Source organism: Electrona antarctica (assembly GCF_951216825.1).
Source record: "Electrona antarctica genome assembly, chromosome: 7".
Taxonomy (NCBI): Eukaryota; Metazoa; Chordata; class Actinopteri; order Myctophiformes; family Myctophidae; genus Electrona; species Electrona antarctica.
In genome coordinates this window covers 23,773,337-23,788,991 of record NC_136812.1, presented here as the reverse complement: position 1 = coordinate 23,788,991, position 15,655 = coordinate 23,773,337, and the positions used below count along the sequence as shown (strand labels likewise).

The window sequence follows — 15,655 nt, the reverse complement described above, 5'->3', positions numbered from 1 at the left end:
CAGTGTCTCGCATCAAAAATAGGTGATCTACAAGCTCACAACAAATTGCAGCACCATGCTGCTCAGCCGAGGATAACCCAGGCTTTAGTCCCAGGATTATGTAAACGCATACACACACACACACACACACACACACACACACACACACACACACACACACACACACACACACACACACACACACACACAGAAAGTCAGAAACACACACACATGCACGAATAAACACCAGACTCTGTAGTCTCTGTGTCTCCTCTCACCACTTAGTGTTATGTAAGCGACAATAGCAATGCAGTGATTTAGGTTGCCTGTTTGTTTATGTTATCCTACACCAAATATATTTGCAAATAATACACAAGCCCCCCACGTGTCGCTCCACGTCGCGTTTTGAGCTTGTGTATCTGCTACTCTTGCTGTTTTTGAATTTGAACCCTGAAAAATTACAGTTTTGTCACAGACATGATTTGTAGAATCGGCCTCATGTCTTAGTGGGTTAAGACTATATGAATGCTAGACCCTAGCCCATACATGGACAACTGGTGGCCGGGGGCTACAAGCTCAAAACGCGTCGCACTGCGACACGTTTTGAGCTTGTAGATCGGCTAGTTTTGCTACGACAGTAATATGTCCCTCTGGAGTGAGTGTGTAACTATAGTGGCCCTCTGGAGTGAGTGTGGAACTATAGTGGCCCTCTGGAGTGAGTGTGGAGCTATAGTGACCCTCTGGAGTGAGTGTGGAACTATAGTGACCCTCTGGAGTGAGTGTGGAACAATACTGACCCTCTGGAGTGAGTGTGGAACTATAGTGGCCCTCTGGAGTGAGTGTGGAACTATAGTGTCCCTCTGGAGTGAGTGTGGAACTCCAGAGGGTCCCTCTGGAGTGAGTGTGGAACTATAGTGGCCCTCTGGAGTGAGTGTGGAACTATAGTGTCCCTCTGGAGTGAGTGTGGAACTATAGTGTCCCTCTGGAGTGAGTGTGGAACTATAGTGTCCCTCTGGAGTGAGTGTGGAACTATAGTGTCCCTCTCCATCGTCAAAGTTGCCCACCCCTGCCCTAGACTGTGACCCTTATCTTTATGTTCTTTCCAGTGATCACCGGGACATCAAATGGTGCCAGGGGGTATTAGTATGTACCCACACTGTAATATTATATACAATAACGGATTCTTTGCTTAGCTGTTAAAACTAGGATCATCTTATTTGTAACAGCTTTCGGTGCCAGGCAAAGAATCCGTTATTGTATATTACAGTGTGGGTACATACTGTAATACCCCCTGCCTGGCACCATTTGATGTCCCGGTGATCACTGCAAAGAACATAAAGATAAGGGTCACACTGGAGGGTCTAGCTTTCATATTGTCATAACACCTGTTTTTCTGTCTCTCTGACAGCCTCTAGAGTCCTGTGCATGTATACAGTATACACTCTATTATAATCGACCCCGAGGTATTGCTGGAATTTGGTTTCCATCAAATACATTGAGAAATAAACAAAAACATCCTGCTAGGGTTTCCTCCCATTAGCATTACTGTATTACCATAATACTCCGTATATCAAGCCGATAGGGATCTGCATTCCTATGAGCCCCCCATAGACAACCAGTATAAATAGATGGAGGAGCTATTTGATGCCACGGGGTAGGCTTGCATGGACTGTCTTGAAGGCACAGTTTGCTCTCATCACGGATCTCTTGTAGCACATTCGGCATTTAGGTAGGGGTTAAAACGATGCTGCCGCTCTCCCAACCCTCAATAGACACCCGCACAGCGCACAGCCGCACACATGCACACGTACAGAGACATCAATGTCTTTGCTGTTGAGTTAGGAGATACATGACACTATCAGTTACAAAGAGGGATTATGGATGAAGGAGACAGATCGGATCCCTTTCTGTTTTATAGAGTGGGATTACCGAGGGCAGCCTCGCAAAGCACAAAGACCACCACCTTCAACAGCATGGGCAGTGACTGATTTATACTTTTATAGTAGTGTGACGGTGTAACAGATCTACATACTCACAAGCGGAAGTGTTGTGTTGTGAGGATGTATATTCTTCTTATTTGTGCCGCACAACACTGTCCTACTGTACAACGGAGTATACATTAGCAAAACACACACACACACACACACACACACACACACACACACACACACACACACACACACACACACACACACACACACACACACACACACACAATGCACTTATGTAACGGATGACTAATGCAGACAACTGCAATGTTAACAGCAAAATGACCACAATGGAAACACTCTAAATGTGTTTTACTGGCCCTCCGCCCAACGAGGATAATAAAACAGCCACAGATTCAAGTGATAGCTTGCCCCTTGACTTAGCTTTTACTCCCTGTTTCTGGAATTGTAGGATGCCTCAAAATAGTTCCTTTAAAGTGATTGACCCTTGGTCACCAAGCGTCCCGGGAGCAACAGGGTCTTCTGGGATCCCTCCACATGACATTATAAAAACACACCTGCTAGTTCTTCAAAGGCACCCATGAAAACCAGCAAGAGTACACAGTCAAATTAACATTCCGTTATTTAACTGGGAGGGTGTGATCTGTATTTGATCAGGTTTCTTTTTAAGTTGTCACAGTCACATTGTTCTTTCTTTATTGGGTTGAACTTGAAGGTGATTATGCAATGATCTTTGATGGTATTTTTCAACTTCATATATTAACTGCACATTGATCGAAATAAGAGCACCAACTAAAGAAATGCTTCAAACATAAATGTCAGTCAATTATAGTGTCGTCAGTGTTAATTTAGTCTCGGGTTACCAGACCCTCGCAATTTCCAAATGCTCCCATTATACATTCTGAATAGCATTCTGAAATTGTGGTATAGTTGTCTGGCTATGCGAGACTAGTGTTAATTTAAACTTGCATTTGATTACATGTGTACGCTCTTTGAGTTAAATGAACACCGGAATTTACTGTGCTGTGTCCATTTGTGATCTGGTGTGATGTGGTTGATGCGGTTGGCAGGTACTGATCAGTGCTACACTTTGCTCTTACACTGCTGCTATTCCTGTTGGGTACATTATCAATAATCAAGAGGACTCAATGATGATGATAATAATGGATTGTCTTAATGACATAACAGAATGGAAATAAAGAGCAGTAACAGGTGCATTTTTGGATAGTGTTTTGGTTTTAGAACTGAGGCTTGAAATCCTCCCCTGCCAAAGCCCCCGACGCTGAAGAGAAGACCTTGGCTGCATGTGGCAGCTAGGGCTCGGCATGAGAGATACAAGCTTTTATTTCACTTTTATTTCCAGTGCATGAAGACAACAACACTCGCCATGCCATGCATCACAAGGAGGTAAAAGACGGAGCAGATGAAACATTGTGTGTGTGTGTGTGTGTGTGTGTGTGTGTGTGTGTGTGTGTGTGTGTGTGTGTGTGTGTGTGTGTGTGTGTGTGTGTGTGTGTGTGTGTGTGTGTGTGTGTGTGTGTGTGTGTGTGTGTGTGTGTGTGTGTGTGTGTGTGTGTGTGTGTGTGTGCGTGCGTGTGCGTGTGCGTGTGTGTGTTAGGGAATGGTCACACATCCGCGTTAGATGCAGGGTAGCCAACGCGTGCCGAGGCATCAGACAGGCCGACTGCCAATGTCGGCATGCAGATTGTGGGCAGTGCCAGTTTTATGTAGTTTGTTTGATTTATGTCGGAGTGGTTGGCTCACAGAAAGAAGACTGTCTACAAGTGATATGCCTGCCAAGTGGGGTCAATGACACACTTCTGTGGTCAGGTCAAACCTTTTTTTAGGTAGTATAGGGGAAAAAGTACCTGCAAGTCACAGAGGTGTCTAGGGGTTCAAATCCACCACAATGCATCTGGAATGTTATTGTGGGCCAGTGATGTCTGGAATTCAGTCATTGCAAAAAATCGTCCTCCTGGTGGCGCTATATGGTGATGCAATTCAATACAAAAGCTGCTAAGAGGATAAAAACAGAAAAAGCACTAAGACTTATTTACATAAGGGTCCTCCATTTTCAATTAATCAGAAAATTGTAAGACATACAAATATAGAGCGTTGCAGTCCCGCCCCCTTTCATGGTGACGCCAGGCCCAGGAAATAATTCCCAATGCATTTTTCCCATAGACATTTCAAAAAGTATTTTCTTAAAGACCTTTTAAGCGTCGTACAAAGCCAACTCGAGTTGTGACAAATCATGACAGTAAACACAATATTTTGGACCAAACAAATAATTACAAAGAAGAAAAACAAGAAAAAAAGTGTTTTCTTCTTCTTTCTAATTATTTGTTCGGCCCGAAAAACTGATTCTGATTTCTCACAACTCGAGTTGGCTTTGTACGAGGCTTAAAAGGTCTTTAAATAAATACTTTTTGAAATGTCTATGAGAAAATTGAACGGGGAATAATTTCCTGGGCCCTTTCGGGACTGCGACGCTCTATACACTTCTATGCAAAAAATAATTAACATATACAGGGTTAGAAAAAGGGAAAACATAATAGTATAGAGTATAGAAATATAGGGGGGGGGGGGGCAGTTTCAAATTGCAGTCGCTCTTTGAGAGCGCTTTTGAAGGAGTCAAAAGTGATTCACATTTCTTATATTCATGCACTGGAAATAAAAGTAAAATAAAAGCCTCCTATCCTCTGTTCTCTCATGCCGAGCCCTGCCACATGCAGCCTAGCCTCGGTCTCAGCCTTATTTATCTGCGAAGAGAAAAACCTGGTCACAACCTAAAGCAGAGATGGTATCGGCAGTGTCGAGTGTCGGGCCGGAACATCTGTCAGATGTTCCCCCAGATACAATATTTTCCGACCAATCACAACACGGAGAATGTAAACAGATTTGTAAAGCGTCAACATCATTTCCTTGACTGGTACTTCCGCCAAAATCCCGCTACTTCCGCCAAATTCCACCAATGTTATGCACTCTACAGCGTAGGTCTTGCCCAGCGTGCATGCAGCCAAGGCCTTTTCTTCAGGGGCTTTGTCCGGGTAGGATTTCAAGCCTCAGTGCTAAAACCAAAACACTGTTCAGAGATGCACCTTCAAATCGTCCATCCATTTTATTCCCCAGTAGAATTCATATCACGTTATTCCTGCATTGATAAACTCCAATGAATGGATCATAGTGCATATCTTTCAAGCAAGTATTAATTAGTGTGCCAGAGTCAGGAGCCTCAATGAGTGAGAACCATACGCAGCCATGACTGCCTGGTTAGCACCACCTTCTCATGCCATTGCTCACCACCACGCATTCCATTCCTCAACCAGTATGGCAGGTCAGCCATTGCGGTTACATTTGTTAGGCTACCTTAGCATGTATAGGTGACACATTGCTGTGGGGTGGCATTCCATTCCTCAACCAGAACTCATGGCAGGTCAGCCATTGCGGTTACATTTGTTAGGCTACCTTAGCATGTATAGGTGACACATTGCTGTGGGGTGGCATTCCATTCCTCAACCAGGATTCGTGGGAGGTCAGCCACTGTGGTTACATTTGTTAGGCTACCATAGCATGTACAGTATAGGTGACAGAGCTGTCAATCAGGTGCCAATCGAGTCAATACAACATTTTGGTTTACATTAGTTTTTCCAGACATTTTTGAGTGGTGCAACCACTCCAAGGAACAGCTTTGTCCCTATGGGACTATGGGACTATGTTACTGTGGGACTATTATATGTTACTATGTTTACCAATAGGGGGTGCTGTTGCACCACTCGCTTCAGACTGGTCTGATTTTTTTCAATTTATATATAGCATATAATGAGTACACGTTATAAACTGTTAAGTCTGAAAAACAAATTTAAACCAAAATGTTGTTTTGTTTTAGTTCGCTCTGAAATTATTTTTCCTATTTTTCTGTAGCTTCATGAAACTTTCATTTGTGTGTTTCATATTATGCAACTGTGATATTTTATTTATTATATTTTAATTATGTAATAAGCTTCGGCTTCAGCCCATACCTTTTCGGCTAAATTGTCACCATCTTGACTAAATGTACTAAAAATACACAATAGAATACACTGTTGCTATTTGGCACATTTCACTTGAGATGCCCCGCCCCACATACACACAATCAGCTGTTCTGCTCATGCTTCATCATCATTATGAATGGACATGATTGTAAAGGAAATGCTGATAGGATACACTATACATATATCACTTGTCAGGGTGTTGGGTTAAGACATGATCATAAAGAAAAATAGAATCCACGGGCGTGCGAATGCTCCCATTTAATGACAAATGTCTGAACAAACTTCACCTCGGGTTGGCCTTGTAAAGGTAAATGGACACATGCCCAGAATAGGGACGCTGGGGGAAAAGCTGTCATCGAAATGCCATTTTTTAATTGCAGGTTGGAAAAGAAGACCCCGTGCGCTGAGGCGATTCCTGGCAGGAAGAATAGACATATCCAGACATCTGGGGTTCCGCCACCACCGCCGCAGATGCCCTTGTCCCCCATCGGTGAGAAGATGGAGGGCCTGAGGGCCATCCGTAACCGCAGCAACAGTCTCCGGCAGGGCCGGCTGGCACTCTACCGCCACCTAGAGAAGGTGGAGACCATGCGCTGCTTCTGGGAGCGCAAACATGTGGAGCTGGAAGGTGGAAGCCAGCAGGTGCAGTGCATGCATGATCCTACTCCTCCTTCTCTCTTGGTTCACTTCTTTAACCACTTTATATTGCCCGGGGTCCCCCTGGGGTCTGTACTTGATTTTGGCAAATCTCTTTGGCCAAAAATTGCCGGTCTACAGTACAAGCATGCAACGTCAGATTGTAGTTTGGCTCTTTTTACCAAATGTTCTCCCCCATTTTTGTGTGTGTGTGTGTGTGTGTGTGTGTTACATTATATTCATTGTGTTGGATTATACTCTCTTGACAAAGATACAGTGGTGTATTAATTAACATTAACATACTCTGTTAATGTTAAATATCCACCTCGGCAATCCAACATGCCTCCAACATAACTCCTCCCAGTCTAGTCTGGTTCTGAATGCCTTTTGTCAGAGTATACCCTAGCTCTGGTCCATAGCCTTACTGCAGGGCAGAGTCATAGAAGCAGTAAGGCTATGGATCAGAGCTAAGTATACCACAGCTAAGAGCTAAGTGCATCATAGCCACTAGAGTGAGCTGTAGTTCTCTCTCTCTCTCACACCCCGGATTGAACACACACATATTTACATACTGTCTGTAACTGTACTTACACTCACAAGATGGCATCAGTGAGCAACAACTATGCATTGCAAAATTATTCTTTTTGTAAATCAGGTCCTCACAGTGTGAGGAGACTTCATTGATTCTTTTTTTTCCCTTCTTTTTTTTTTTTGCTTAAAGGACACAATTTTCAATTTAGGCATTTACAGACGCTCTAAATCCAGAGCGATTTACAGTAAGCAAAGTAACCTAATGTTACCTACGGTCAACATAATTAGTCAAATGGTGTGTATACAATTTTCTTATTAAACTATACGTCAGTGAACACCTTCATGTTCTATTTATAGGAGAATAAATAGAACATGAAGTTCAATTGACAGTTGCAGCAGGGCTAGGGGACAGAATATAGTGAGATAGTACTGTAGGGACCATGTGTAATCCAAGATCCTCAGTCAGTATGTGTCTGAAATCGTTCCTCTATCCTCTTGCTGCTGCCACTCTCTTTCTGAACCTTCTCTCTCGTCTTCTATTCCTCTTCCTGTCACTTTGGGACCAATCTCTTAGGATCCAGCACCTCTATTACCTCTCTCTCATCACTTTGCCTCATAAGTTTCTCTCAAACCCACTATATTTTGTCCTCATGCCTCAGTTTGATTGATATAAATGCAATTAATTAATTAACCATATACTTCATTGACCAGAGTTCCCCTGTGGACTACAGGCTTCTTAGTCTCCACTTATTTTGAGGGGCACTATAGCACCTCCTATATACAGCTTTTATGTTTGTGTTGTCTGAACAAACATTAAAAATGCCATTGATAATGAATGGAGAATTTACTTCATATGTGTCTGAGCAAATCTGCATATGTATGTCGGTGGGAACCCTTGGCCAATAAGGGACCACCATTCTTGATGATGATATACGATTAGAGCGCCCCTCACTTCACACGGGTGTGATTTTTGAGGGGAGCTAGCCCCTCCTATATACAGGTTTAATGTTTGTTTTTAGTTAAACAAACATTAAAAACGCCATTGACAATGGACAGAGTTTTTTTGTCTGTGTTTGTTTTACATCACCATTACATCACCTAATCATATAGCAACATGAGTTAGACTTTAATATATTAGCGCCCCTCATTTCACACGGGTGTGATTTTTCTATATCTCTTTGCTGAAAATAGCTGGCCGACAAGCTCACAACGTGTCACATAGTGATGTGTTGTGGGCTTGTAGATCTGCTTAGGGTGAATCATGATTAGGGTGAATCATGATTGCCTGTTTTCACAAAGTGTCTATGACATGCCCAGAAGAGGGACACTAATGTTCATGTGATTAATTATTTAACTGAATAATTTATTATGATTATGATTATTATTATGCAACATGTGCCTATCTCTGAATCACAATTCCCAACGTCTTAATTATAGCTCCAGCCCTGCTCTTCTGCAGACTTTCTGCTAAGCAATTCCCAAGCACGTTATTTTGGGGAGCACTCATTTTGGGTTGCTCAAAGTCCTGCATTATGTGCAAGTTTTAAAACAAATGCAGCCTTGAGGCTCGACAAGTGTGCCACCCGAGCCAGCAAAGGCACAGTGGATGGAATAGGTTTGCACCAAAGCGAGCGCTCCCTCCGCATGGTAATAGCATACACACATTCTGCTCAGGTTCCCAGCAGGGATTCCTTCCCCGGAGGTTTCCTCCTGCCCCTCGTACCTTGGCCTCTCCCCAGCTGTTGCCGCTTGTTAAACAGAGTGGGCATTGGACCACCACACTTAAAAACAAATGGCACATTAATGAATCTTGAAGTAGTTCTAGCCAGAGTGAAAAAAAAGATATATACAAAGATTAGTTTGTTTTACTGGTAGTTTGAATACATCGGCATTGCTTTATGGTGGTTTGTGCCATTTTACTGTATTTCGGGCTTCAAACTTGCATTTCTATGATCCATTGGAATTGTAACACCCCCCCCCCCCCCCCCCCCCCCCTTATGCCCAGCTTTGTTGGCTGATGATTGGCTGATCACCCCATAGTGGTGATTTGATTGGCTGATCAAAGTACATATTGAAGATAAAAGTGCTTTTAGATCGACTCTTTTAATACTTTTGTATGAAATGTAGTGTGATAAAGTAGGGAATTCATTACAGTTATGTGGACAGCACTCTAACTGATTAAGCCAGAATCACACATTATGTTTTGGACAATATTATGACTTGTTTAAAGCAGCTCATAATCATCTCCCATGTCGAGTCTTCTTCTCTAGGAAATTCTATACAGTAAAATCCTGAGTGTTAATTTAACTCTGGTGAGTGTACAAATAGACCCTTTTGGGTTCATGTGTGTGCAACCAAAGGTATGGCTCCCCCATATCTTGCAAGCATGATTGAACCCTACAAACCCTCCTGCGCACTCAGATCAGCCAACGCAGGGAAGCTGGAAGTACCCTCACTAAAAAACGCCGGGACAACGCTCCACACATCCCAAACTCTTCTCCCTTCTGGCCCCAAAACTGTGGAATGCACTTCCCGTTGCAATCAGAACTGCAGCATCACTCCCGATCTTCCGCCGTAGTCTGAAAACCCACCTTTTCAGACTCCATCATGGCCCATAGCACTTACCCTACCCCCTTAGACAGCACTTTTTAGACTTAGATAGCATTTGAAACGACTTATAGCATGTCATGTAGACAGCACAATAATTGCATTGTATGTAGTCATAGCACTTCATAGTATATATGTACAGCATAGTATAGCATATATGTATAGTTTATATGTATAGTGTCATTATATAGATATGTTCTAGTTACGTTCTTCGCTTACGCATGTTTCTTGATAAATGCATTTTACATATGTGATGTATTCCCATGTTTTTGTTCTTGCTTAATGTAAATCGCTCTGGATTAAGAGCGTCTGCTAAATGCCTAAATTGCAAATTGTAAATTGTAAATTGCATGTGCACGCATGCACTTGTAGGCATTTGTGGGATTCCACTTATAGGCAGTGGAATTGCTGTAGATCAGAAAATAAAGGACACAATAAATCAACCTACAGTACCTGGCTTAAAAGACCCAATCCCACATCTAGCTGCATAACTGCCCCAACAACAGTCAAAGTCACACTCAATAAAGATTGTAATAATATAAAACCAATGAAAGCCTTCTTAACCTTTTTAAGCCTTTTTAAACGCAAAAAGAAGTGCACTTCTGCAGTCAATGTAAACATTGTTGGACTTCTATTCTATTGTACTGTCCATCTCAAAGTAGGTGGTGACAGGTGAGCATTCTGAGGCCATCACATCACATTTTAGAAAAAACAACAACAACAGCTGACCTTAACCCAAACACGACAGCTGATCTCATCTCTAATTACAGTTGTAACATCTATTGTACTTTCATAGAAATGTAGTGGAGTCTAAGTATAATATTTGTCTTTCTAATCCAGTGTAGTAAACATAAAAGAAAACTCTCTTTAATTCTCAATAAAAAAAATCTCAAGAAAGTACAAATACTCAAAATAGGTACATTACTCAAAATGTACTGGAATAAATGTCCACTACTGAGAGTGGGCCCCCCAGGAATCCATTGTGAACCTCTGTTTCACAAAGTGTTCATGCTGGAATCTGCAGTGGTGGCGTTCCACCGTCTGATGTAAATCATCAGCTCTGGCCAGTCAGAACAGTTTGCTCCAGAAAGAGCATGCAGCAAGAATGCGACTGGAGAAGCCGTGCACTGCTTCACTGTTCTGTTTTCTATATTGAGCAATCGAACTCTTTAATGACGTTAGATACAGTTGCAGAGAAAGTGTCTGGCTTTCAGTTTAGTTGTATGGCCACATGGTGTTCACCCACATGCATGTGTGCAAGCGTACACACTGCAAGCGTACACACTTACTCTTATGCTTAGTGGCACATGCATGAAGTGCTGTGTCCGAAGTTAACGGATACCACCTCCAGGGTCCCTCTAAAGCTCCCCCCGGCAGCAGAAGCAGCAGCCATCTGATTCTGCGTAGTGAAGGCACTTCTGTGCGACACCCTACACCACCTGTCTCCTTCTTGTCTCGGAGACAGCATGTCCTCTCCTTTTAGGTCCGTTGGTTAGGGGGAGGGACGAGGCAGGGTGGGAGGTGAATGGGTGGCTGGGTGAATGGGAGGCCACACAGCAGCAGGACAACCCAGTCCCCTCTCTGCTGTCCTGTTGCATTTCCCTCGTAAGTGCCCTGAGCCTCAGAGGCCAAGCTCTTTCATAATCAGCGCCCACTGTCCTGCTCCATGTCAACAACCTCGCTGCCCTCCAATCCGAGACTCGATCGCCACCGGCGACTGGGAGACAGAAATAAAGGACAGCAGGAGGAAGAGTAACATGTGGAGGAACAGTGTGGTGTTCCAGCCTTTTGTCATGGAGAACTTCAAGGATGTCTGGATAATTGGGAGTGTATGTCTCGTGGCCTCCTTCCTGTGGCGACGGATATGGAATTTATTCTCCTACAAGAGGAATAGGGGAACCTCACAGTCTCCAGATACAGAGGTATTACTCAGCATGTTCACCTGTGCCCTGTGGGACTGACTTAATTGTCCAGGTAATAATCTGGTAATAATCTTTCCTTTTTTTAATTTTTATTATTATTATTATTGAAGTGAGTAAGGTATCAAAAACATGGGTAGGCCAGAAATCAATGATGGATGGGATGATCTCACCCAATCAGATGCTCTCTTGTGGTGCAAAGACGGCACTAGCACTAGCAATCGTAGCCATGTAGCAATATGATCGATATGATGGCTGATATGATCGCCTTCTGCACACAGAAATATATTATTGTTTGTGTAACTCTGAGATTAACACAATTTTAAAGGCTAAATGAAATGGTGAGTTTATAGGTCTTTATTGAACAGAACTTTACAATTTGCATTCAATTTACTCTTTTACACACATTAATGGTGGAGGAAACCATGCAAGGCACCAACCTGCTCATCAGGAGCAGTTGGGGGTTCAGTGCCTTGCTCAAGGACACTGTGAGACGCAGCCAGCAGGAGATCGAATTAGAGATTGAACTGCAGGGAACCTTCAGACCTACCTATTGTGCACGTGCTTGTTTGAATGAATGTTGTTGTTTATGACCTTCAGGGCCTGACAGTGCACTGTCACTCTGTGTAGAGGAGCACAGGATGACAGCAGGTTGCTTGATTGATTTTCACTTGGGCCTTGGAAAGGAGACCCTGTAATATTTCATCTTCGCTATGTCCATGTGATCTGTGTGGGTGGCCCGCTTTAGTAACAGCTTTCACTTATATCTCAGAGGGAAGGAATTGCATTCTTGTGTGTGTGAACAAGTGTACATTACCAAATTAAATCCTTTTCCTCCGCGTGCTGTTTGAGGAAGCATAAACCGGTCATGTTCTGTGTGTTGTACAGTGTAGTCGTTTCCCACTGTTTATTGAACAGAATTTGAAAAGACATGTATCTTATCTTATTGACAGTTAAGGGTATCACTTGCAGCAGAGGAGACGTAGTGCATGAACTCGGTCCAATACATGGAAAAGATTATGTCATCTGACCTAACACAGCTCCTGCACTTACAGCGGATGACATCTATATTTTGCCTTCCTAGTACCTACAGTACACTGAGCTGTCCCACTTTATAGCTTTTATTTTGTGTACCCTCTGCAGTATGCTATGCACGTTAACTCATCTCCTACCACTTTAATTCGCAGACATAATCCTGTCAAGGAATGTCATCATAAAGTTTTGCAGCCTCTAACTTTACTCGGTTAAAATCATCCATGCATTTAATGTTGTGCATCACTGAAAAGGGAAAGCCCCTGAGTGGCCATGGTAAGAAAAGTAAATTATCTCGTCCAGACAAGATATTATCTCGTCCGGACAAGATATTATCTCCGGACGACATTCTGTAATATCTTTTTTTTATTTTAGTTTTTTATTGGGGAGAGTCAAGCAGTATATCTGACAGGAAAATCTTTGCACGTAGTCACCCATTTCTTCTTTTTTTAAATCATCACAAACATCAACAGACAACGTACACCCCCCCCCAACGAAACAAGGACAAACAGGACAAAATAAAAAACACAGGTCACATCATGGGTCACAGTCAAGAGTATTGTACACTTGTAAGAGAGGCACTGTCTGTTAATTCTGAAATCCACAGTCCGCTATATTCGGGTCACACCGAGCAGTCTAATCCAGGGAGGTACGATTATTGAAGTATTCTATAAAGGGTCTCCATGCCTTAGTGAAGCCTTCGACGGTTCCTCTGAGAGAGAATTTTATTTTTTCTAAGCTTAAGAAGTACATCACATCATTGAGCCAGATTGAGTGAGAGGGTGGAATTGGTGACTTTTCTAGCTAGCAGTGTTGCAAAGGCAATAATCTCTAACTTCTGATTCGTGTAATATAAGGGGTTTGACGGTGTGCCGAATATAGCGATCAATGGACAGGGTTGTAGTGGAATTTCTAGCACGTCTGACAGTGTGACAAATACAATAATTCAGTGTTTTTAATGGCACCTGTCTTTTAAAACCTGTGATCATGCTGAAAGTTGAATAAACATAAACATAAACAAGTGACCAGAATCGCTGTAGCTGGGGACAAGACCAATACATGTGTGTGAGATGTGCTTGTGTCTGGGCACAGCGGTCGCACTTTGAATCTGCCTCAGGATACATTTCAGCCACCCTGGCTTTACTCAGATGAGCTCTATGTACTACTTTCAGTTGAATTAGGCTGAGGCGTGCACATGAGGTGGTGGAGTTGACTCTGTATAGTACGTCTGCCCACCACTCGTCTGTCAATACAGTCCTTAATTCTCTTTCCCATTTGTTTTTTAACCCTTGTGTATTGGTATCAGTAAGAGATGAGATAAATGTGTAAGAGTCTGAAACAAACCCATTTTCAGTTGGTAGCATTAGGAGCAGTTTGTCCCATTTCTTGTCATTTTGGCGATGTGGGAATGAGCTGAATACCTGTAAATGGTAAATGGTAAATGGTGCATTTATATAGCGCCTTTATCCAAGGCACTTTACAGAGATTGTGCATTACATTCACCCATTCACACACACATACATACACCGATGGCAGCGGAAACCATGCAAGGCACCAACTAGCACATCGGGAGCAATTAGGGGTTCAGTGTCTTGCTCAAGGACACTTCGACAGTAACTCTGCGGGAGGCCGGGTTCGAACTGGCAACCTTACGGTTACCATCCAGGCACTCTACCCCTGAGCCACCGCCGCCCCTACCTGTCTTACAAACTGACGAATCTGGAGAAATCTAAAGAAATTGTTACGGGAAAGATTGAATGTATCACAGAGGGAGGAAAAACTATGGAATGTATTGTCCTTATACAAGTCCTTAAAGCACCTAATTCCCACTTCGTTCCATCTATTGAATGCTTAGTCTATGGTAGATGGCGTGAATAGATGATTCATTTTGATGGGAGCATAGACAGAAGGTGAAGGAAATTTGAAGTGACGTCGAAATTGGATCCAAATTTTTAGAGTTGACAGTGCTATGGGGTTAGATGAGTATCGGGAAGGAGATAGAGGAAGAGAGGAGTACACTAGAGCAGGTAGAGAGGATAGTTGACAAGATTGAAGCTCCAAAGAGCACCAGTCTATCTCAGGTGCGTGTAACCATCCATTTATCTTATGAATATTAGCTCCCCAGTAATAATTAAAAAAATGTGGAAGGGCCAGACCTCCATCAACCTTCCTTCTCTGTAAGATGATTTTACTAATTCTCTGAGATTTGTTATCCCAAATAAAGCTAGTTATCAGTTTATCTATGGTTGTAAAAAATGATTTAGGTAAAAAGATTGGAAGACATTCTGTAATATCTTGTACAATATATTATCTCGTCCGGACAAGATGTTATCTCATCCGGACAAGATATTACTCTCGTCCGGACAAGATAACATCTCGTCCGGATGACATAATATCTTGTACAATATTATCTCGTCCGGACAAGATGTTACCTCGTCCGGACAAGATATTTTCTCGTCCGGACAAGATAATTTATTTTTCTTACCATAGAAACAGTAGTAAGTAGTGGAAAAATGTTGCCAGCCGAAAGATGCACCATTGATGGATTTTAATCTAAAAAGTGACAAATGGGACAGCGTCGTGAATGAGGACTCATCTTCAAAGTGCTGTCCCATTCCTTTTACTAAAATTTGGAGCCCTTGCAGCCTCTCACCCTCAAACACTTACCACCAGCTGACGTCACTTAAGTCAGTGAGGATGCAGGGCTTGAGGGCTAGGGCGAGCATTGGAATTGGGCTGTTTCAGATAGGTGCACCATAAAAGCATCCTCACCTATTGCATCACAGTACTGTATGGCAAATGCACTGTTTTGGAGCAGAAATCACTGCTGAGTGTAGTGAAAACTGAGGAGCATATCATAGGCCCACTACTACGACCAACCGAGTCCATAGCACTGCCAGTTAAAGGCCATGAGCATCATCACGGTTGCCTCCCAGGCTCCCACCCGAACAATGGACTGTTTTGCCCC

The 15,655-nt window shown here is 42.8% G+C and overlaps 1 protein-coding gene across 2 annotated transcripts in view; it reads left to right on the top strand.

The window, feature by feature from the left end:
* The first annotated feature begins 11,377 nt into the window (after positions 1-11,377).
* Positions 11,378-15,655, top strand: part of mylk4b (myosin light chain kinase family, member 4b) — a 31,342-nt gene continuing 27,064 nt past the window's right edge. For both annotated transcript variants that reach the window (XM_079506401.1, XM_079506400.1), the window contains exon 1: positions 11,378-11,658. In XM_079506401.1, coding sequence (XP_079362527.1) covers positions 11,494-11,658 — 165 coding nt within the window. In that variant the 5' untranslated portion in view covers positions 11,378-11,493. The remainder of the gene's footprint in view (positions 11,659-15,655) is intronic.